Source organism: Vidua chalybeata, chromosome 4 (assembly GCF_026979565.1).
Source record: "Vidua chalybeata isolate OUT-0048 chromosome 4, bVidCha1 merged haplotype, whole genome shotgun sequence".
NCBI classification, from domain to species: domain Eukaryota; kingdom Metazoa; phylum Chordata; class Aves; order Passeriformes; family Viduidae; genus Vidua; species Vidua chalybeata.
Window position 1 is genome coordinate 4,113,144 of NC_071533.1, and position 22,870 is coordinate 4,136,013.

General features: G+C 40.8%; 1 protein-coding gene across 1 annotated transcript in view; it reads right to left on the bottom strand.

Annotated features, from left to right (window-relative positions):
- Positions 1-21,003, bottom strand: part of TBC1D9 (TBC1 domain family member 9) — a 45,067-nt gene extending 24,064 nt beyond the window's left edge. The window contains exons 1-5 of the mRNA XM_053941237.1: positions 20,808-21,003; positions 7,726-7,836; positions 3,583-3,701; positions 2,141-2,369; positions 890-1,151 (exon numbers count right to left, since the gene is read on the bottom strand). Of these exons, the coding sequence (XP_053797212.1) occupies positions 890-1,151; positions 2,141-2,369; positions 3,583-3,701; positions 7,726-7,836; positions 20,808-20,934 (848 nt within the window). The 5' untranslated portion in view covers positions 20,935-21,003. The remainder of the gene's footprint in view (positions 1-889; positions 1,152-2,140; positions 2,370-3,582; positions 3,702-7,725; positions 7,837-20,807) is intronic.
- Positions 21,004-22,870: the final 1,867 nt, after the last annotated feature.

A 22,870-nucleotide genomic window follows, 5' to 3' on the forward strand; every position in this document is an offset into this window, starting at 1 on the left:
CATCCTTACTTCTCAGAGAGGAAAGACTGAGTGAGCTTTTCATATTCAGCCATACTTTCTGAGAATATATACAGTGAATCCACTTTTTGTTAACAGTAATGAAAAAAATGCTTCTTTGAGGCTTTTTTATTAACATTATGGAATCCTCAATGTTAGAGTTTGATAACAATTTCAAGACTTAGTCTTGATAATGCATTCAGTGCAAGGCACTCAACAGTAAGGACAAACAAAAGTGATATAATGAATGTCACATGTCTCTAAATAATGAGAAATATAAACAAGCACTGGCTATAATTATGTATGGTACACAAACATGAACGACATACAGAGAAAAAATAAAAAAGAAACTAACAAGCTGAAGTGTGATATAAAAGAAGAAGAAATACTTTCCAGGTGACATTTCATCCCTTAGAATTCTATGTCAATTTTTGTATCACTTTTACCTAAACTATATTCCAGATAGAATTAATAATCTAGATTCTAATTTCTCAATTCCAGTGATAAGACCAAGTATGAATGCTAGGCACAGCTCTTAATAACACATTAATCACTTCATCACCTTCCCATACAGACATAAAATGGCCTTACAACAGATACCAAAATGTGGCCAGTGTGAGGAGATACACTAAAGAGCTTCTGAACAAATGAGCATGTGGCTCAAGAAAGTTTATTTTTGCAACATGCTCCTATTCAAGTGTTTTCCATTTCCTATTTCAACAGGATACCAAGTAATTATATTTAACTAATTATTCACATTTTGACACTGTTGGAATCAATCATTCCTTTTGGAGTAACAGTAAATGGCTGCAACATTAGAAAACTTTTGGACAAAATCCTGCAAGTAGAAGGACTGAGGAGGAACAAAAGAATAAGAGCCGATGCTACCTACCGTTTTAGAGCAGATACTTTTTTGGGGGATTTCTTTTTCAGTTTGGGTAATGACCTGTCTTGTTCAAATCCTTCATTGTCCAAAAGCTGTCGCATAGCTATATTGGCAAGCTGTTCCATTAGCTTAAATGTCTCACTGATATTAAGGAATACTGAGAAGAAATGTTCACTTGACCTTGTGCTCACTTTGATCATATCAGGGAAGAGCAGTGTAGCATTTTTCTCAAGCTGAGTGATATCAACCCAACGGATAACTAACTTTGCTGAACAGGAGGAAACAAAAAAAAAACAAGATTCAGTATAAAAATGAGCATATTCAGGAGCTTTTAGCTTCCTCTTCCTATAAAATGCATTCAACTGACTTGTTCTAGCATCCTAAAAAGTAGGGAGCACAGCATAAATAGATCAAGTTTGTACAAACAAACCACTATAACCTGACAAACAGGAGATTAAAGAGCTTAAATATCATTTACTTTATTTACAGAACACCACAAGCATTACAAAGCTAGGTAAGCTAACATGACTTATCATTGTCACTGCACTTACTCAGACTCTGATGTCCTCTTTTCCTATGGAAGCAAAGAAATCCAGTCTAAGCACGTCAGACAGGCTTGTGTTATTTTTATACAGTAAAAGGTTTCAAATAGTACAGCCACGACAGAACCTTAGCTTTTCTCCCAACACCAATACAGGTGGTGTCCTTAAAGCAGGGGATAAATCCCAGGACTGATCCATTGCCCATAACCAGATACTGCTGATTTGTTCACCTACACCATCCTTTGAATTAACTCCCTGTAGAGCAGACTGATTGCATCCACACTATGCATGCAGTTCTTTATTCTGGGTCTCCTCTGAAACCTTTCTGATGTTCTGGTGTTGAACAAGTGTAGATGTGCCATTTAAGGTTGCAAAGTGTGCCAGACTAGTAATTTACAGAGGATTGTGTACGAGAAGAAGAGAAAGCCAGAACTGCTGTGATCTTGTCCCTATTTCCTTTTGGGCATAGCTTCTGAGGTGAACCATGTCCCTAGACAATGCAAAGTACTGTTTTACAGAGAACTACTTTGAGAAAGACCAAACATACAAGGGAACACAGTTAAGCAGTGTGACAAATCAGGGAATTGTTCCCTGCTTCTCTTTGCCTCAGTAGTGTCTCTGTACCCTCAGTGATCAGTACGTGAAAAGTAACAACCTACAGGGGATTTCCTAACCATTTTTAGATGCACAAATTACCATTCCACTGAAAACATACCTTCCCTGCCCATGAGAAAAGAGTAAAAGCAAAGGTGATTAATGCTGAGATACACCCAGCCCTGACGGGGAACCTTCCCCTTCCAGTAACTGCAGGAGTAGTAGTTCACTAATTTCTCTTCCTCTGGCATCCCAAACAGCTTGTGAAATTTCACTATGGCTTCCTTGAATTTTTCTGTGTCGTCATCCTCTTTGATGCCATTGATCTTGTTGTACTCAGCAATGATGCCCTGGTAGGGAATAAAAAAAGGACACATCCTGTTAGCGGCCATGGGCTATCAGATATCCCAATTCCCACTGCTATCCAGGCCACAGGGCACAACAGTTACTGCAATCCCAAGGAAGTTGTTCAGTGGACTCTTCTTCTTCTGCTCACTCTTTGGCTTATGTAGTTATTTACTTTATTCAAGGCTTTCTTTCTGATGACCTTACTCCCTACTGTGCCTAAGTCAAAAGCAACCAAACACCAACCACTTGCCAGTGCCTTGTTCTAAATTAACCAGCCTAACTCAAATACTTTTAACAGCCCTGTGAAGCACCTACAATCTGCAGTATTTTCCTCTTCCTTCATGGGGAGACAGACATAGGATTTCACATGAAATTTTTTCCTGAAGGGAAGGAAAAAAGGAACTGTTGTTCCTTAGGGAAAATTTTATATTACTTCTATGACCCCTCTTATTGGACCTTGAGCGTAGAAGAGCAAAAGTGGGGCAGGGGGGGCAGAAAGAAGAAAAAAAAAAAAAAAATCTTCACTTAGCTTTACTAATAGGATGGAAAAAAAAATCCCACTTTCAGGTGCAGATAACCCTCAGGAAATTTGAAGAGGCAACAGATGAAAAGATGTTTTTTGGTATTTTTAAAGACTATGGTTCCTTCTGTTCTATACTGAAGCTCTGTTTTATTTGCTTATTTTCCCAATCTCCTTTACAATTATCTCTATTGTCTTTTACATAAAAATTATATTTTTTTCCCTTTTTTGTGACTTTTTGCCTTCAACTTGCTCCATATTTACATGAAGAGCAGAGTATAAGACAGAAAACCATCGTTCACATTTAGTATTTATCCAACTCTAAGAAGTAACAATTTCCTTAAGGATTCTATTCCAAAACACAGATGTCTTCACATATGAGATATTTCCATGATCATCTGTAGCACCCATACCTGATTCACTGGGGAAACACAAGCAACTGTGGGATTTGTAAGAGAGCTGACTTACTATACGAAATGTTAAGAGAAATGAGACAATCACACTGCTCTAAGCTACGTGCACTATTCCCAGTTTCACTGATTTTTACACATGTGTTGCTACTCAGCATCTGGTAGTCCTTCAAAAAGGCAGAGCAGCCTGGGGACTACCAGCTCCAATTTGTTTCAAATTCACATCACTTTTCTTTCCCCAGTCACATTTATCATTAACAACATTTGTAGTAATTAATACAGTACCTGTATTTTTCCTCTGACAAATGTATTTATGTCATTCTCATTTTCGAAGATTGAAAGAGTTTGCAACAAATTCTGTTCCAGCCATTCCCAGTGTTCAGTGATTTCCTTCCTCGAGCAACCTACATAAAAAACAAACAAACCAACCAAAAGTCACAAAATAAATAATTCACCAGTGTCCATGTCCCTTTAATCACAAACAAAAAACTCTAAGAAAACTTTCCAGTAAGTGGAGATGCAATATTTCTCTAGATGCTGTCCTTCTGAAGATTCCAAAATTTTCTCCCATTTGAATTTAATTTAACAGCTCCAACGAAGAAAACAGAATGCAACATTCAGTGCAACTTCCAGGGGAATGTCACAATTCTGGTTGTAGTACAGATACATAAATCATGCTGCAGAACAGCCTACATATGTAATCCGTATTTCAGAACCACAAATGATCACCACTGCTGCTTCTCCTTAAAACTACTGGCTGCAACCAGACCTTTCTAGAACTCAGGAGGTGGTCTGAACACAATTTTATCTCTTCCTGACTTTAACACTGCTGCAAAAAGCAACGATGAAATGCATGAGCTATGTATATAAAATGAAACTGTCATCAGAAAAATTGCTTAGCTTGTAAGAGCAGTGATGAGCAGTGCAGACACACTATCATGATGAACTATTTCTTAAAGCTGTCTCTTGCTGGTTTGTGGTTCATCAATTATTTTTCATCACTTGTTCTGAAACTGCTTTGGTTGATTATTCTCAACTCGTAACAATACATCTCTTTTTTTCCCCCACTCCTTTTTGTCTCCATTACCTCACTATTTACTCTCCCAATCTCCCCTACAGCAGATCACACAATCAGCCCAAAACCTAATTCCCAGTTCCCAACAATTCATCATGACAGGCTAGGTCCTTCTCTTTGCTTTGTTCAAACCTGCTGCAATGTTTTAAACTACAGGTTATTTTATCGCTGTTACTGGAAAGTTTTTACCTATTTAGCATATTAAAAGTATTCATCATTTTAGCAACATTGGCCTTTTAGGTAAATTAAGCAGTAACTCAGACTCTCAGGAAAGAGGAAGAAACCAAATTTAACAGTTAAAACACTGCACTTCAAAATACAGAGCCCTCAAGACTGGCAGGAAATAAAAATGAAAATAGCTACAACATAGCAACTTGCATGAAAATGCATATAATTACCATTACCACAAAAAACCTACAGCAGTTCTATACCTGAAAAACACACAAAGCCACTGTAAGAAGAACTGATTTCATAGGTGGAGAAGGATCTAAAAAAGTTGTTCATTTTCCAACAGAATTTAGATATAGCAACATTTTCACCTTAACTGAGCATAGCACACCGGGGGGGAAATTGGCACGGGACACAGAAGTGCTACTACAATATGAAAGGCTGATTGTGTGCAACATTTTGCATTCCTAGACCATCAATTTTTCTTGAAAAGTAAGTAACAATTCTCCTGTATAATTCAACAGACAGAACTCTAAGCTGTGACACCTTTAACTCAACTCTGCACTGGAGAAAGGGCTGTTAAACAAGACACCTCTCCAGAGCTATAAGGCTTCAGATTCACCAGCCAGAATCCTCACACAGCCTAGATCAGTAGAGCGAATATCCAAGAAAATTCACATCCAAATCTGTCTAAACAACTTAGAGCAGACAAAGCCCCATGGATTACTTTCATCCTCAGAATACTCTTGCACCGAGCAAGACCAAATGTCATAAACGTATCATGAAACAATCACGTCTCTTTTAGTCACTCTGTACAGCTACCTACTGAAGATGGAGATTATGTCTTTATTGAAGGCAGAGAAAAAGACAAATTTCTCTAAAAACAGATTACAAGTACCAAGTAACAGGCAGTCTACCCTTAGAGAACAGGGAGGGACAGTGCAGGACAAATTAGAGTTGCTTAGCTAAATGCAGCCAAAGCCCTTAGTAACCTGTATAATTTTAACAGCCCTTGATCAGTTCAGAAGGAATTGCTTTGGTTGCAAATTCATAAAATAACCACAGTGCAGAGCCTTAGGGAGCACTGGGCTGCTCAGCTTCAAGGTTGCATAGATAAATTATTTGCTCTCTGTAAAATTTTACCTCCCTGTAAGATCCACACTATTCCACTCAAGTGGCAAGACTACGCTAATGCAGTCTTTTAATTTAACCAAAACAACTAAGCCATCAACCAGGTACTGGGAGACTAAACATTTAAGAAACACTCCACAAAATAGAATCACAGATATATATATACACATTAACTACATTAGCAGTTTCTATTAGGGCTAAGATTCATAATTGAAGAGCCTGTTTATTAATACTAGCTTAAATGAAGACAGAGTACTGTACTTCTACAAAATCCGCAATATCTTTTTCAGAAGAAAAGCAAAATTCTCACTGTTCAGCAGCACCATAAATTTCTACATGTATGATATATTTATTTATTCTGGGGCTATAACTCCTAACTCTTCCTTCCATTTTATGCCCCTGCTTATCTTGAGGACATACTGTAGGTATAAAATTACAGTCATTATCTAAAGGTGTCATGTAAAGAAATCTAAAGAAAAGTCATATGGCCTATTTCCAAAGTCTTAAAAATAATTTCTGAATACATGCACAGTATAAGGGTCTTTGAAGAAACACTATTTTTTTGGGAGCTTTGTGATATGCTATTTTCTTTGAAAGAGTGTCTGCAAAATCCAGAGCCTGGTTTGAACTAAAATTATTAGATCTATAGCAAACCTTCATCTGTTCTTCCTTCTCTTCCCTTCTCAAGGGGGTTATTTGTCTGGAGGAAAAGTCATCCAAATAACCTAAATGTCAAATTTCATTGGGAGAATGGGCACTAATGAAGTGGCAACAGTTAGTCGAGAAGAGGCCTACAGCATCATTAACCAATATTTTTGAATGTCAGGCAGCAGTGGGAGTGCTGGAGGTAACCAGGCCATTAAAGAGATGATAGGCATGTATGCACTTCTCATTTGTTCTCTCTTCTCAATTCTCTTCCAAATTAACAGAGTTTCGGCTGTTGCCAAAACCTGTGTTACCAGTGAAATGTTTGACCTGGAGGAGCTGCACTGAAGTTTGCATTTGCTAAAACTGAAAAGCAATACTATCAAACCAATGATCTGACCTGACATGCTTGGCCAATCAAAGCTAAATGACCTGGATCTTCTGCTGGTTCATTTAACTCCAGACACTATTTTCAGAGACAGCAGACAAAATCAGAGACTAACTCCACTCTGTTTTATGTTACTTGCAAGAGGTACCTGACCACAGAAATAAGCATTTAGTACAGGATCTGATACATGCAAAAATCCTATTTAATGTACAAAAATATCAACTCAATTGTTTTCACTACTATAATGACAAAAGGAGCAGCTAGATCTGTCCAAGTTGGAGCACTGAAGACCAAAACTCTTAAAAGTTGTTGCATCTATGTAAGAACATCCACTTCTGTAGTTAACTTTAACCTAGCTACCATCTTGGTGAATTCTAAGTACATCATATACAGAAAGACCACACACTGTCTGAAATAAACATCCAGGAGGTAGGGCATCCCTGAGATCTAGATGGTATTTATCCTGGAGGAGACAGGAAATGCATCACTGCTTGCTCTTCAGTATTTATGTGAGTGCTGGGGCTGCACTTTCTTCCTGGTTACCATTGCAAGGGAAGCCAGGTGCCCTGTCGGGGTAACTGGGGTGCTGTAATCCAGGTACTCCTCCCACCATTCCCTCTAGAGACATCCCATCACCCAGGAATGCTGCACTTTAGAAGTGCTGTAGGAGTGAGCCCTGGGCATGGAGAAGAGCATGCAAGAAAGAGGAATGGGTACTGCTGGTCTGGGAAAACCTCTGGGAGAAGAAAAGTGGGAAATAATAGATGTTTCATCCCTACGCCACGGCCATTTCTGGTTTCATTCAGTCACTGTGCATAACACATCCCCCCCATGCTGGCATTCAAAGTCTGACTAGCAGAAACTACAGTACCACTGAATTTTACCACTACAGCAGGTTTTCATCCTGACCCATTTATTTGTCCTGACATGACTATGCTCAGCAGGAAGGATGCTCTCTTATTATGTTATGTGACACAGTATCCAGGAGAATAAAAATCCACCTCAGTGCATTTGTCCTTACCACAGGCAATTGTCCAGTAGACCAAGGAGTCTGGTGCTTGGTAGAGGATTCGATATGGTGCCACTCTGGCACTGGAGTCCAACACAACATCAAGAGTACCCACAAGGAGACCTGTAGAAGAGGAAATTCTGATGAACATTCAAGATCCCACAGGAGAATGCTCTGCAGCTCCTCCTCATTCCATTTCACCCTCCACAGCAAAATGCAGATCTACATATTCATCCTCAGGCTTGTTGTCTCAGGCTGTAAAGAGGAAGAGTGATTTAACAGGGAAACATCTTCAGCTTCAACAAGACTTCAGCTCTTTAATGTACATCAATGCCAGCATAAAGACAGGCAAATTGAAGCAAAGCAGAAGGTAGTTGTGTTATACAATCATGTTTAAAAGTTATTTAGTTATTTTCTGTGTTTCATACACTGCTGGAACCCTGAGCAGTAAAAAACCTACCAACTACAAACCCTCCTCCAACACCAACAAGAAACCCCAGACAATACATCCTATAAGGGTTCAACACTTGAATGTCAGCTAGGTAAAACTAAAGACTTCCAGCGAAAATAATTGTGCTACTTAACAGTCTGATTATTTAGGGTAGGAAGGATCAAAATGCCTTAAGAGTCAAGCTGCTTTTCAAATTAAAGGATACTGAGGAAAGACAAAGCTATACTGTTTTCCAGAAGTAGCTTTGAAAATTCTTTGCTACTGAGAGAGCCACCAACAGTCGCATAACAAAACCTACCAATAATTCCTAATTATATTTCCACAAATTCTAGATCCTCTTTTTATAATAAACTACACATAAAACAAAACTCTACCCTCCCAAACTCTCTGCAAGAAGCACCTATTTATTTTTAAACTATGTAAAAGTTTTCCCATTTTTCATCTCCACAAAGAATTTTCATCTCCCCTGCAGCGATGTCAGATTTAAATTTTCATGTTGAAGTTCTCAGAAAATTGTTTGGGGAAAAAATTTTGAAATGTATAAACAACAAATGGATGAACTTTCAGAGATTTTTTTTGGTGAAAATATTTATTGGGGTAGAAATTAGAGGTCTTTTTCAAACAGCTGAAATAAACTGCATGCACCAAAAAACATTTTAAAACTCTCCTGTTAGAAGTTCTCTTCTCCTTTCAAGTCTCATGTGTTCATCTTTTACTGTCATCGTTTTATTAGTTCCTCATTTTTCTCTGCCATAACTGGTATACACATACTGTTTCCCTTGCTGTTCCTTAAGATGTGTGCTGTGCATCATAAAGATATAAAAGCAGTACCCTTTTTCCATCTCAGTAGATCCTTTTTCCATCTCAGTAGATCCCTCAAATGTGAACTGAAACTGATACTAAGAAATACTCCACCTACCAGTGATTCTGTATTTCCCCCATTCTATCTCTTTTATTTGTATTTTGTTTTATACAGATCTTCTCAGGTCGGATCAACTGTAATCTCTTTCTGCTCAATGAATTAACATGCGCCACTTCTTAATCCAAGAATTATGCAAGACATGAAAAACAAGTCTGGGCACAACATCAGGCCATTAGTAAGGTGTGCTATAAAGCTATCTGACAATTATAGGATACAAACACAAAATATGAGTGTAAAATATCCCAATGTACAGTGGTCTCACTAGCTTTAGTTGCCCCTCGTCTCTCACACGTTTTGATTACTGGTTGTACGCTGACAAGCTTCCTCTGAATAATTCTCCACCAGCCCTTCTAGATACACCCTGGCTCCTTTCAAACTCAGGAGAATGAAGTAGGTTAAAATGTACCTTTAATTATTTTTTTTTTCTCTCCATCTGAACTTCACAAATGCACTATGGCCCTGGCCCAGAAAGCTCACGTCACTTCAACCAAGGGCAAAATCCTCAAACACGTAAAGCGGGGACCAAGCCAGACACTACACTTTGTTTATCATCTGGGTTTGCTGCAAATACAGCAGGAATCTTTTCTTTTTGCTTTTCAGCTTCACATGACTACTGACAGTAATAAATATGCAATAGGCATGATGTAATATCTAAATAAAGTTGTATGCTGGCCAAATGCAATCTTCTCTGAGATAAGAAACACTGTTCATTCCCTGTATTCTTTAAAAACATGCTTGCTTCTTTCTTCCTATTGTATTTCCACATTCATTGGCATGTGAATGGTCCAGCAAAACAATTCTGCCCCTAGTTCTTGGAGCTCTGTAAAAACTGGGATATGCAGGTAAGATCAGGAAGTCAGAACAAACCTACTGACTTGTACAGCAACATCAGGTTCAAGGGAACTTCCCATCCTACTTTCTTCTCCCCTGGATATGATAGACAGGGGAGGAACATCGCCCTGTGCCACCAAACGCTGTAAGACAGAGCAATGTATTTAAGAACAATGAAGAGCACTATGAAAAAAAAAAAAAAAACAACAAAAGAGAGGAGCCAGCAGTGACTGAAACAACAGATGGGAGGTAGGAAAGGAAAAGAAAACAAAAAATACTTTCCAATGGTGCAGTAAGTAGGAGTTGGTCGGGGCTTTTAAGTAAACAAATTGAAAAAATTACCATGTAGTGAGGTCAAAGGAAGAAATCTGACAGAATTCCAGAACATTGCAGGAAAATTCAAATCCGAGCTTACCAAGATAACTGCATCTGACAGTTTATCAGTAACATTTTACTTGTATCATGCAATAGCTGTTTTGACAGATGATATGTGTGATATTAAAAAAAAGCATGTGTTTTTATCACATGAAAACCTGTGCAACTGTGCAGCTGGGCCTGCTTGCTCTCCTTCATGAACTGTTCCTTTCGTGTTGTTAGGTCAGGGTTGGTTGTTTTTGGTTTGGCTATTTGTTGTTTGGTTGGGTTTTTTCACAATGCAGACATGTGATGCAACCAGAATGAAATCACAGCAGCTCGTACTGATAATCTGTTTGAGGATTTTCTACATGAAGTAGAAATGAAAATTAAAAAAAAATATTAAGAGAATTTTAATAATGTTCATTAGTTCATGAATTCTTAATGTAGCAAGTACCTTTTCAGACATGATTAAGTAACTGAGTTTCTATAGAAACAAAACAGGCAAGCAAGAATCACATTCCTTATATTACACTGGCCCTTGGGAAAGAGCCAGTGATTTACCCAGGCATCAAATCACAGGACTATACTGACTGCAATTTTTTTCCCATTATTTCATCAGGTTTCTGACTGCATAATGAAGTAAGGGGAGAAATTTCCAGTGTACGAATACTAAATCAGCAAGCCCTTGTTGAAGCAAGAGGTTTTCATGAGATGAGGTTTATTTAAAGCACATGGTATAACTTGTAGGATTAGCATCTGGCTAATTGAAGGCCCCAATCCTGAAGGCACTCGAGCATGAGTAACCATTTATGTACAAACAGTCCCATCACACACACGTGCCAAATTTCTAGAGCAACCGTACCTATACATGGGCAGGAGGGGAAAAGGGAGGCCTAATGCCTTCACTTTGCTTGATACAACTTTTTAATAAAGTCAGGTTCCTCTTTTGCAAATTTGAATTCTAAAGTGAAGGTTCAGAAGATTGATCAGTATTCTCTTTCTTTTCTGCAAAACATAGGGGAAAAATAATGACATGTAATATCTGGAACCAGGGAATACAAAGCCACAATTGGCTGAGGGCCTGGGCAATTGCTCTTGCATCATGTTACTGGAAGGACATACAATGCACTAGAGGGAATTACTGGAAAAGGGGTTCAGTTACCTGATGCACTTTGTGCTGAAGGAAGAAATCACACTACATTTTACTTATCTGGCCACATTCAGTGGCGGCGCACATTTAGTCATAAGCTGGAGGGGGAGCCTATAACCCGTGCAGAAAATAGAGATGAGTAGTTTTTATTAATTAATTAATGTATGGTGTGCTCTACTTGTATCTTTACAACAGCAACCAATTTTTAGCCTATTTTTTTTTGCTAGAAGGGACTATGACCACTTGAAGCCTGACTGCCTCCCTAACACAGACCCCCTTCACAAATTACTCCTATCTCACCAAAGGGTATTTCTCAGAAAGATAGGTTATCTTCATTTGTAAACTAAGCCAATAGCTTCAACCAGTTGAGATTCTTCCAAGCACCACGGCAGTCCTTGCTCTTTAGAGACCAGTATTCCAGATGACTTACAGTCCAGACTGATTACAAACTACCCACAAGCAGAAATGAAATCAAGTGAGGACCTGTAGAATCAACCTGGTACATTTTAAGCATGCACAACTCAGAGTACATAGACTTGAACACCTGTCACAAGTCACAATATCTGTGACTATTTGGATATCCATGGCACAGTTCTTTACTGCAGGAATATTTCTCTCTCTTTCTTTTCTTTCTTTCATCTTTCATAATAACTTGCAAGTGTCTTTGTAAAACATCAGTTACTGGTGTTTTTAAGGGAAAAGCAAGTTTATGCACTGTACACATGAACTGACTCTTTATTAGCAAAGGATTTTCTTATGACAAACACTAACCCTTTTCCACAGAAAGCCATGTTTTCATTTAAAAGCACAAAGACTGAGCAGTCTTTATCACCCTTCTACAGTCCTCCTCACAGCAGTATTATATCTGAGAGCTTTTGTGTTTTACCTGTTCAAAGTAAATTGGATTACATATTGAAGAATGAGGATCTGGATTATATATTACCTCTAGTGCACCTTATTGAAACACTGAAGCCAATGAATTATAATAAATAATGACACCTCAAAGCTTAAGAACTACCGGCAGCCATGGTTTTGTTGCAACAGCAAGCACCAAAAAGCTTGGGATGGTAACAGACAGTGATGCTTCCTAGTCATTTCTAACCTCAGAGTAGAGGTGCTTTCAGCACACACCAGGGACCTGTGACACATCCATCCTTCAGTGACACAGGCTGAACTTGTGTCACACCTTGCCTCGAGCTGAAGGATGTCACCCTGGAGCTGGTGCCACTGGTGGCTGTGCCCTCCCTTCCCCCAGTTTGCCAGAGTGCAAACACATGTTATTCACATGGCTCCTGGGAGAAGAGCCCTGCCCTGCCTCATCCTCCTGCTAGGTTGGCATGAATCCGTACCTCAAAATACCTTTTGTTTGTAGATTTTTATCTAAAAAAGTCTAAACAAAGAGCACACATGTTTTTAGCATAAAGAGTAAATACAAAGTAATACCCTGCAAAAGAGCTGAGATATAATACAGGTCAGGCTGTGACTCTTGGAGTCAAGCTCACGAGCTATCACTCAAACAGTCTCATGGATGCCAGCAGCCTATTTGTGTAGGAGCCCAACACCACAACCAGGAAAACTTGGAACGTCACATGTGTCACAAGCAGGAACTTTTCAAAACAGGCACTGTGACATTCCAACACTGAATCAAAAACATACTGCTTAAAAGGTCCTCAGTATTTAAAGCACGCTGATGACTCCTCTTTCCACTAAAGCAAGATGGACACATAATGAGCTCTGGTCATAAACCTGAAACACCCATGGCACCTATTCAGATTGTAGATGTCAGCTGATCTTTAAGAAAGCTTCAATCAATAGGGTTGATTTAAATCATATTTACACCCTGAGCATTCCGTTTTATATTGATTTAATGGACAATGAATAAACTCTTCCTAAAGTTCAAGCGTTGCTTCCTGAGCTATAAAAACAAGAACTCCTAACAACACATAACTAAAGCATACAGCACTAGGTATTGCTTTTCATAGTAAGGATAATGAATCCTCACTCTTCCATTCTTTCTCAAGGCAATTTATGTGATTAGCTCTCTCATTTGTTATTACAGGATGAGATCATCCCATTACTTGTCTGTCAAAACTCAACCTAGAGCAACAACCTGAACTCCATGGGTAATACTGTGGACAAATCCTTTTAAAAGGGAGGGTCAATGCTACTTGATTTAACTTCACAGGAAAGCCTATATAAATTGAAAATATTATACACCACACAAAAATAATTGAGTCTTAAACTTCCAATACTGGCAATAATACTCACAAAAGTAAGAATATAAGCTCTTCATTGTGAACACTGCCCTTAAAACTTCATGAAGGGCTACACTTTTTAAATAGTTGTTCATTAACATAAATGAAGGTTATTTAACCTCTAACTTATTTTCTAACTGTCTTCCCATGTGGCTTATATGGGCATCTAATGTGGTATCAAGAAAACCAAAATCTTCCTCTGGACTTACAACAATTAATATTCTTTAACTAAATAATAAATTAATAATTATATCTATTTCTCAAATATATACATTTCTTAAATAATTAAGAATGGGATGTATAGGATTGGTTAAGTTTTCCCCAATGTCCGCCTTTGCTGCTCTCTCTTCCTACCAACACAGTTCTATAAACCACAGATTTGTCCAGCCACCCTTTTATTTGCACAGGAGTTTTCAAACACGTTCAGTGAAACTGATTCTAAGGAAGAATTGTCACTCTACTGACATTTAGTAAGAAAAGCAGCAAAACCAGTAGTTACTTTCTCTGTCCTCAAGCAGAGAAAGAAACAAAAAAGAAACAAACAACGAAACAGAAAAAAACCTCCAAACATCACCACTGCTAACCTAAGAAAAATTACTGTAAGCTGAATTTAGTTGAGGACTGAAGGAGGCACAGTAAATTCAGCTTGAACTCAGAAGGAGCAGTCCTGAAGCATGTTGAAATACAAACTAAATCTGAAAAGAAGCAATAGCTTCAGAAAAAGAGAATTTTAAATTTTCACAGTTCTGATTGAATACCTGCAAATGGATCAGAGGAGACACTTTACCAGGGAAATGAACAATGCTGAACAGAAGATAACTTTGGCTGATAAAACACTGGAAAAAACAGAGGGGAAGAACAAGACAGATTATGAGGAAAGCACAGTAAAATCCAAAACATTAAAAATGTACTAGCTGAAACCAAGATTACTGTTGCGGTAGAAATTCAAACACCCCTATCTGGAAACTTCAGGAAAAAAGTAATCACAAATCCAGCATAGAAAATACTACTTTTCCTTTAGAAAGAAAACAAATAGAAAGATTTGGAAGAAGTCCTCTAGAACTCAAGATCACCTAAGCACCAGATTTAAAGTAAAAATGCAAATGTAATTTCTGAATATCAACACTGATCAGATAACAGAAGTATGATTTGTAGTCAATGAGATGAAGAAAAGTACGATTTCAGTCAAATGCTCACAGCTCTTTATACACATTGTATCATCATACTTTAGTAAAATCAATGGCAGAGACAACTCCTGTCTCTGGAAAAGCCATATGAAGTGTGATACTGTGAAAGATAAAAACAAGGAGATTCTGCCTATACAAAATATTTACAATAAGAAATACTGTATGAGAATACACGTTCAAATTAAGTTCCAAAGACATCTGAGAATATGCTAGCATACTTTGTGGAACCTTTTTTAGTTCTGAAGGAATCTAATTGAAACTATCAAGGGCCCAAACCTCTGAGAAATATGATACATTCTTACAAGGATGCATAAAAAAACTGGACAGTGGAGTGATGGAAATATGGAAACTGATGGGAAGAAGTGCTACTTCTTCTACACCTTTCAGTGTGGGACCATAGAACAATAACAAAACCCTGTAACCAATACAAACTCTGGTGTAACACAGAAAATTAGTAAGTGGCCTAGACTGATTGCTTACTATCTTGTGATCCTGTGCAACATTTCCAACTGGGTTTCCTACAAACAGAGATCTCAGGAGAAAGAACAGGCCCACCCTGGAATTCCACGTATCAAACAGTAACATTATTTCAAGGGCAAAAATGGCAAAAGACAGCTCAGCTCAGCAGCCTGGAATAGGCCACACTGCTCACAGTGTAGGAGATAAAATATCATTCAAGGAAAGTCTTTGGCCAAGAAATATTAGAGAAGCAAAGCTAGACCAAGCAACATCTCAGGCACAAGAGATGTTGTCTCTAGAGCCAACAGAAGAGCTGGAGATGCAGAGAAGCATTAGGCAGGAAGTGAGGAACTGGGAAAAGCATCTGGGAATTCAACAGAAAGGCTGTGAGTCAGTCTGGGGAATCAAACACCAATTCAGCCCTAGACATCTGCATGTTCCTTGAAGTGGAAATGCACTGGTGTGGAGAAGTAAACACACGCACAGCAGATCCTAAGGAGCAGCTCAGAGCATCAGAGTAGATCTGGTGTACTGACAAATGCAAGCAGAGCAGAAGAGATCAGCTTCCACTCTGTGTGCCAAAACAGTCATGGAAAGCTGATGGATAGGCTGCCCATCCCTATCCATTATGCTAATTGCATCCATTTTGAAAACCACTGTATTTCAAGTATCAGAAAGCACATGCTTTGTACTCGAGTCTGACAGGCAAAATCCCAACTACTTGAGTCAACAAAGGCAGGAGGCGTCAAGTTTGTTAAAACATGACCACACTTTGTTCAGGCAGATGATCAACTGGCCAAAAGCTTTTCTAAATCTTATGCATAAACAGGTTTTCAAGTAATCTCTTCCTCAACCCTCTGAATTGAGAGGCTGCGAGCAAGACAGAATCTTAGCTCCAAATGTGAAATACTAATTGTGCTGTCCAGCAAGGCTGCAGAAAAGCTTTTCAATTTAGAACACTGTCACAGTATTAAAAATTATATTAGATCTGACATTGATACGTCACATCAGCCCGTCAAGCTCAGAACCTCTCCATTTTGCCCTTCCGATGTGAAAATTAAATGACAACTCCTTTTGCAAAAATATCTGGGGAGAAATAGTATTTCATCAGATCCTTTTATCACCAGAAGTCAGCATATTTCCATCTGCTCTCTTCTGCTTAAACATTTGAATCATTCTTGGCAACATGACATGGACTTACAACTCCTACTGCATCTCTCACACAGGCACTGTCCCAGCTGTAAGCACATATACCCTATTTGCAAAATAATTCACTTCTAAAAACAGTTCTTGCTAAGAACAACTTATTTCCCTTGGGATTCGGAGATCTCACAATAACATTTTCAACAAAGTCACTTAGAATTTCATCTCTGCTTCACACACACAAATGTACACAGGCAAAAGGAGCACAGTAGCCAGCAGCTAAGTGTACGACAGCCTCAGTCTCTCTCCCTGTAAGCTCCAAGTGAATAAATACATCGCTCTGCCATCCATTACCAGGTACAATAATTCCTTTACCATAATGTCTTGAGGTAGGAGAGTTTGTCAAACGTTATCACAGTATAGCAGAAAGCAGTTAAGAGGCATTTTTAAACCTATTTGTTGCATCTGAATGCAAGATACACTTGATAACATGACCTTTTAGTTGTTTATAAAGTTTATGACATGTTCAAGATCTTTACATCCATAGAAGTAATACTCTCATACAAGGCACAGTGCCCAAATGATGGTAGAGATCTGGGTTCATGTTCTGTCCAAATGCCTCTGCTACAGCTGATGCAGGCTGTTGTGGAAATAATTATACCACATTCCTCTGGAGAAGGAATTATTTAATACAAACTACCAGGCTGCCCAGGGAAGCAAGAAGAATATGAGGAAGGAAAATACTTTTTTCCCTGTTGGTGAACAAAAGGAAAATGAAACACCCGACCAAGGGTCACATAGAAGCAAAATATGGGCATGGCATTATGTGCAAGGCATGAAACAATTTAATTACAGAGAAAGCTCATCAACCATCAAATACTTTTAAAGCAGAAAAGTACATTTTTTGGTCTTGTCCTGGAGATTAATGCAGTGATGCAAGATGATGTGAGTTTCCAGAACAGCTATGAAAATCCAATTTAAAATCCAATTTAAAATCTTTTCTATTTTCTCCTTCTTAAAAAGGAAAAAAAAAAAAATCCAAACAACCCTTCAATTAAGCCATGGTTACGAAGAAAAGCCCCACTGATGTGACTAGTAATGACATTGACACAATAACTTAAATGAGTCCAGACCCTAACTCAGTATAAAAATGGATCCACACTGCTTATTAGAAAAGCAGTATCTCTGAAGTAAACCATTGATCTAATACACCTTGTTAGCAGAGATTACATCTATGGACTTGCTAATCAGCAGTGCCCTAATGCATTAAAAGATCATCATCATTCTCCTAACTTGTTACAATACGATATAGTGGAGAAAATGCCTCCAAACAAGTATTTAAATAAGAGTTTCTCTGTTCAACTGCTTCACAAACCAAGGCCAAGAGGAGAAAACCAGCATAGAAAGGGCTGATTTTTCATCCCTTCCCCCAAAGTGACTGATACTCCTTTTCCTGCAAAGCACTGAGGCACTCGGAGTGGATCCAGGAGAACAGTTAACTTGAGTACTATTCTTCTGCTCCAACATAAAGGCAACAAGAAGTACTTGCACTCACCCCCAAGGCTACATAAAATACTTGCCTTTACACTGAGACATGCCAAAAGAAGTTTGCCATGTTCACAGATGGAGAGAAAGGGCATTACACTTAACCCTGGTCAGTTTGGTGATGAGAGTTTCATGGCAAACCCAGAGTTGAGGGCAATGCCAGAGAATCAATGCTTCTCATTGTCTAGCCAGTGCTCAAGTTACATGATGAAGCCATCTAATGCCATCATACCCACAGTCTCACCAATTTCAATGCCAATTCTCATTCTACAATTCAAGACAAATGACTTCAAGAGTCAATAATGAGGGAGTATAAGTCAGCAAAAGTTAGATCACAAAAAAAAAAAAAAAAAAAAAAGACAGCTGTGTTTACATCCTCTCTTGCAAATATGAATTGAGATCATCCCTAGTTAAAAATCTTGTACACAATATTTCTAGTCAGCTTCAAGGACACATACGTTAGCTTCCCACAGAGCAACCTTGCCAAAATTTATACCAGATTCATGGGTGGCTAACTTCTTACATTATATTATGAGCTAATTTCACTATTATGTCACTACAGAAAGGGTAATTAAGGAGAAAAAGAACCCAACCCACCACACCAGAAGTTCATTTTTCCCCTGTTTACTTTTGACCAGGTAACCTCCACCTTTGTCACAAGATCAGTATCATCTAGGGAGCTTCCAAAGGGTCATCCTAAATGCTATAACTACTACAAATTATGTATCCTGGTTACCATGTCAGCAGATTTAGTCTTTAACTCAGGATCAGCTAGATCTCTCAATACCTTGCTTTTAACCAGTCTTTCCTACCAAGAACAATCCACTGGCTTTCTCCACCTTCCTTGTCCCTCAACTGGCAGACCACAGGTGTTAAAAGAGCCAGCAGAAAATTTCAGCATTTCCATGAAAAAAAATAAATAAACCTAATAAACAACAACAACAACAAAAAAACCCTAAGTTCCATTTATTACCGTGCCTGTTACATTGGGAGTGGCTTGGAGACTCCATCCATCCCTCCCTCTCCCACCTTCTGTTGACCACTGTGTGACAAGCCCCTGCCATTTCAGCACATGGTCTGTTAAGTTCCCATATGTTCCTTTAAATACTGCCAACTCTAATAAATTAGTCAGTTACAGGGGTTTGATTAGTTTTGGCAACATACTGAAAAAAGCTACAGCTTTTTACCAGCCCTTTTCTGTACCTCAATGCCACAGCAGCTAGTAAGAGCTACATTGACCACAGATTTCAAAATATGTAGAGAATTTCACATTCTAAATACTCATCTGTAGACTATACAGACTTCATTCACGTACTAAAATAATGGATACAGTGCACAAATATTTAAATTCTAAATATTCTAAAAGGCAGGGGGCTAATTCAGAAACAAATATCTATTTTTCTATTCTGAACCGCCAGCAAATGCTGCAGGCCTCCACACACACACAAAAAAAAAAAAAAAAAACCAAAAAAAAAAAACCCCACACATTTATGAATCCTACTTCCATACAAGGACAAAGTCTTCCAAAAGTGTCTTCTCCATCTGTAAAGTGGCATCACCAATCAGACTATTACACATACAGCTGCAAGAAGACTTAGGAATGCATGCACTGTGCAAACAGGTTGATGACCAGAACCCCAAACTCCCAACCTGCTTTCCCAATAACTGGGAAATGACTGGAAAATTGGTGGCTATCTCAAACCATCTCTAATTCGAAGATAACAAAGGCAGAAAGGTAGAAGAATGTCTTTTCAGACCTTGAGAGTCCAGGGGGTAATCCATGAAAGGAGAGCCTGAGCAAAACTTTTCAGTAAGAAGAGCAGGGGTGAACTTTTGAGGCAAAACATGTTTTTTATGGATTTATCAATCCTGTCCACACTTCAAAAGTCTGTAAAATAAATTTAGAAATCTACAGCCAATGTGGAGTGGCGGCTGGTCATTTCCCACACAAGAATAAGGTAGTTTATCAACACAACACTGACTGAAGATCTCAGCAGTCTAACATGAAAACACACTTCACAGCAGTGTCTTAGTTTAGATTATGAACTGTTTACAAGTCCATAGAGCATTGAAGGTCTGAAGAAACACTTAATCTCACAGTAAACACGTACAGGGCCTTGAACCAAACACAGATGCAGTCCATATGTTTATTTTGCTCAGCCTGAAGTACTAATTATCACGGGAGTGCATAAAGAAGAAAGCACAGCTTTCAGGAGAAGTAGCTTGATTATTCTGTACCAATTCAAGAAATACCAGTGGAAACACCATTGGGTTCTGTATCTCCACTCTCATATAAATACATATACGTTGCCTAAGAAAAGGTGGAAGACCTCGATGAACGTCTATGCACAGTATTATTAAGAGCTAGATGAGTATGACCCAAACCTCTACAAAAGCGTCTCCAGCCGCCAGCGGTCGGAAACAAAGCATTCGGGCAACACACTTCACAAGGACACCTGGAAAACACGGACGAGCCGAAGCAAATCGTAAATTTCTGAATTACAACACTGCCTTATTTTACGGAACGCGTTGCCAAAGGTCCGGCAAAGAAAATTCTCCCGGAACCGGGGGCAAGTCACACCCTGATGCGCGGAGCCATCGCTCACCGGCGGGCTCCCCACACCAGGCGTAAATCCGCGTGGGAATCTCGGCGCATTCCCCGCGCTCGGGCGGGCGGGCGGCAGCATCGGTGAGCGCCGCTGCGGCCGCGCCCCGGCCCCGGAGGGACCCCGCGCCCCGGGAGCCGCCGAGGGCCCCGCCCCGGCCCCGGCCCCGGCCCGGGCGCCGCCCTTACCCGCCAGTCCCCCGCCGCCGCCATCGCCGCCGTGCCCCTTCCTCCTCTGCAGGATGAAGTAAGGGTTGGCCCGCTCCGTCACCCACAGCGCGTTCGCCAGCAGCACCTCCTCGGGGTTCACCCACATGCTCCCGGCGCGGACAAAAGCAGGGCCCGGCGGGCTGAGGGCTGGCTCACGCACGCACCGCCCGCATCGGGCGCCACCGTGCCCGGCCGCCGCGGCGGACGGCGCAGCCCCGCGGGCACCGGCGGGCACCGGGCGGAGGCAGCAGCCGCATGGCCCCCGCCGCCTAGCCGCGCTCCAGCGGGCGCGGAGGGGCGGCCGCTGCGGCCCGGGGCGGCGGCAGCTCCCGCCGCAGCGGTGACATCAACGCCGGCCCGGCCCCTCCGCGCTGCCTCTCGCACAATCGCGCCGCCGATCGCTCCTCCCGCCCCGCGGGGAGCGCGCTGCGCGCCCCCCACCCCCCTCCACCCCCGCCGCACCTGGGCGCGGGCGGGGCCGCGCCCGGCATCGCTCCGCGGGGACGCTGCGGGCAAGAGCCGCGCACCGAGAGCCGCCCTGCCCGGCAGGACTCGGGGTGCCGGGAGACCACCAGGGGAAGCCGAGCCGGCGAGGCGGGCTCGCCCCCGCGGTCCTGGCTGCATCCAAAGCACCGTGGGCAGCCGGTGAGGAAGGGGGTGCTGGCCCTCTGCTCCGGAGAGACCCCGCCTGAAGTGCTGCGTTCAGCTCTGGGGTCCCCAGCCTCCTCTTGCAGGCAGTCTGAGAGAGTTCTGGTTGCTCGTCCTGAAGAAGAGAAGGCTCGTGGAGACTTTGTAGCACCTTTCAGTGGCTGAACGGGCTGCAAGAGAGCTGGAGAGGGACTTTTTGATAGGACAAGGAGTGATGGCTTCAAACTGCAAGAGGGTAGGTGTAGATTAGATACCAGGAAAAAATTCTTCAGTATGGAGGGTGGAGAGGCAATGGACATTTGTCACAGGTTGCCCAGAGAAGCTGTGGATACCTCATCCCTTAAAGCGTTCAAGGCCAGGTTGGGATGGTGCTGGTCTAGTGGGAGGTGCTCCTGTCCATGGCAGGGGGTTGAAATGAGATGATCTTTAAGGTGCTGTCCGACCCAAACCATTCTAAGATTCCCCTTTTAACTGCCTGCCTCGAAACATTTGGCCTTCTCATCGTGCGGCTCAGAGAATTTTGTGAAATTGGGTGTCAAAAGGCTCTGGTCTCAACCAGAAGGAAGCCATCCACCAGAGGAGGTGACACTGCCCTCTTGCCACAGCCCCTTTTTCTGTGCCTGTTCTCTGCCATGCCCCACACTATCTATGTCTGAAGTTCACCTCTGCTGCCGAAGACCGCCTTGTGCCTGCTGCTAAAGTTTTTTTTTTTTGAGGACCTGAAGAGCCCTAGAATAAATCATACTCAAAGGGAACACTAGTGTGTATAGATAACACATTTTCCACCCTTGTAGCTCTGAATGCTATTTGGTTTCCAAGTTGTCAGGAAAGGACTGGACACACTGACCTCCCTTTAGGTGTAGATTGTTCCTTTCCGATCAGATTTGTGTCTTTGTTTTGTTAAAGATGTTGATACGGCTGAATTAAACCCCAAAGACAACATAAAGCCGTGTTTTGGGCACAAACTGCTCATGCAGGCTGTACTTTATAGCAGAGTCCAGCCTTTCATCAACTGGTGCTGGCATGGAGCTGGTACCCAGTGTCCATCAGGACAGAAAGACAGAAGAAGACAGAAACACGGTCCTGGGAGAAATGACTCTTCATCTGAGGTAGCAGTCATGTGGTTGCTACTGGCTAGGGAAAGAGTTCAGGAGGGGGAGGTGACTGTCCCTGATGTACACTTAGAAATGGCCAGTTCTGCTCTCAGTTCCACTGCACCATGGAGAATGTTCATCTTCATCATCAAAGAGTCTGTTTGACACCCAGATGTTATGGCCAAGTTAATTTTATATACAATCTATTGTCATTACAAATAAAATGTCTTCAGCAAAATTCAGACATATGATACCAACCCTACTATTTCTATTGACCAAAGCTTTCACCCTGCCAAAATA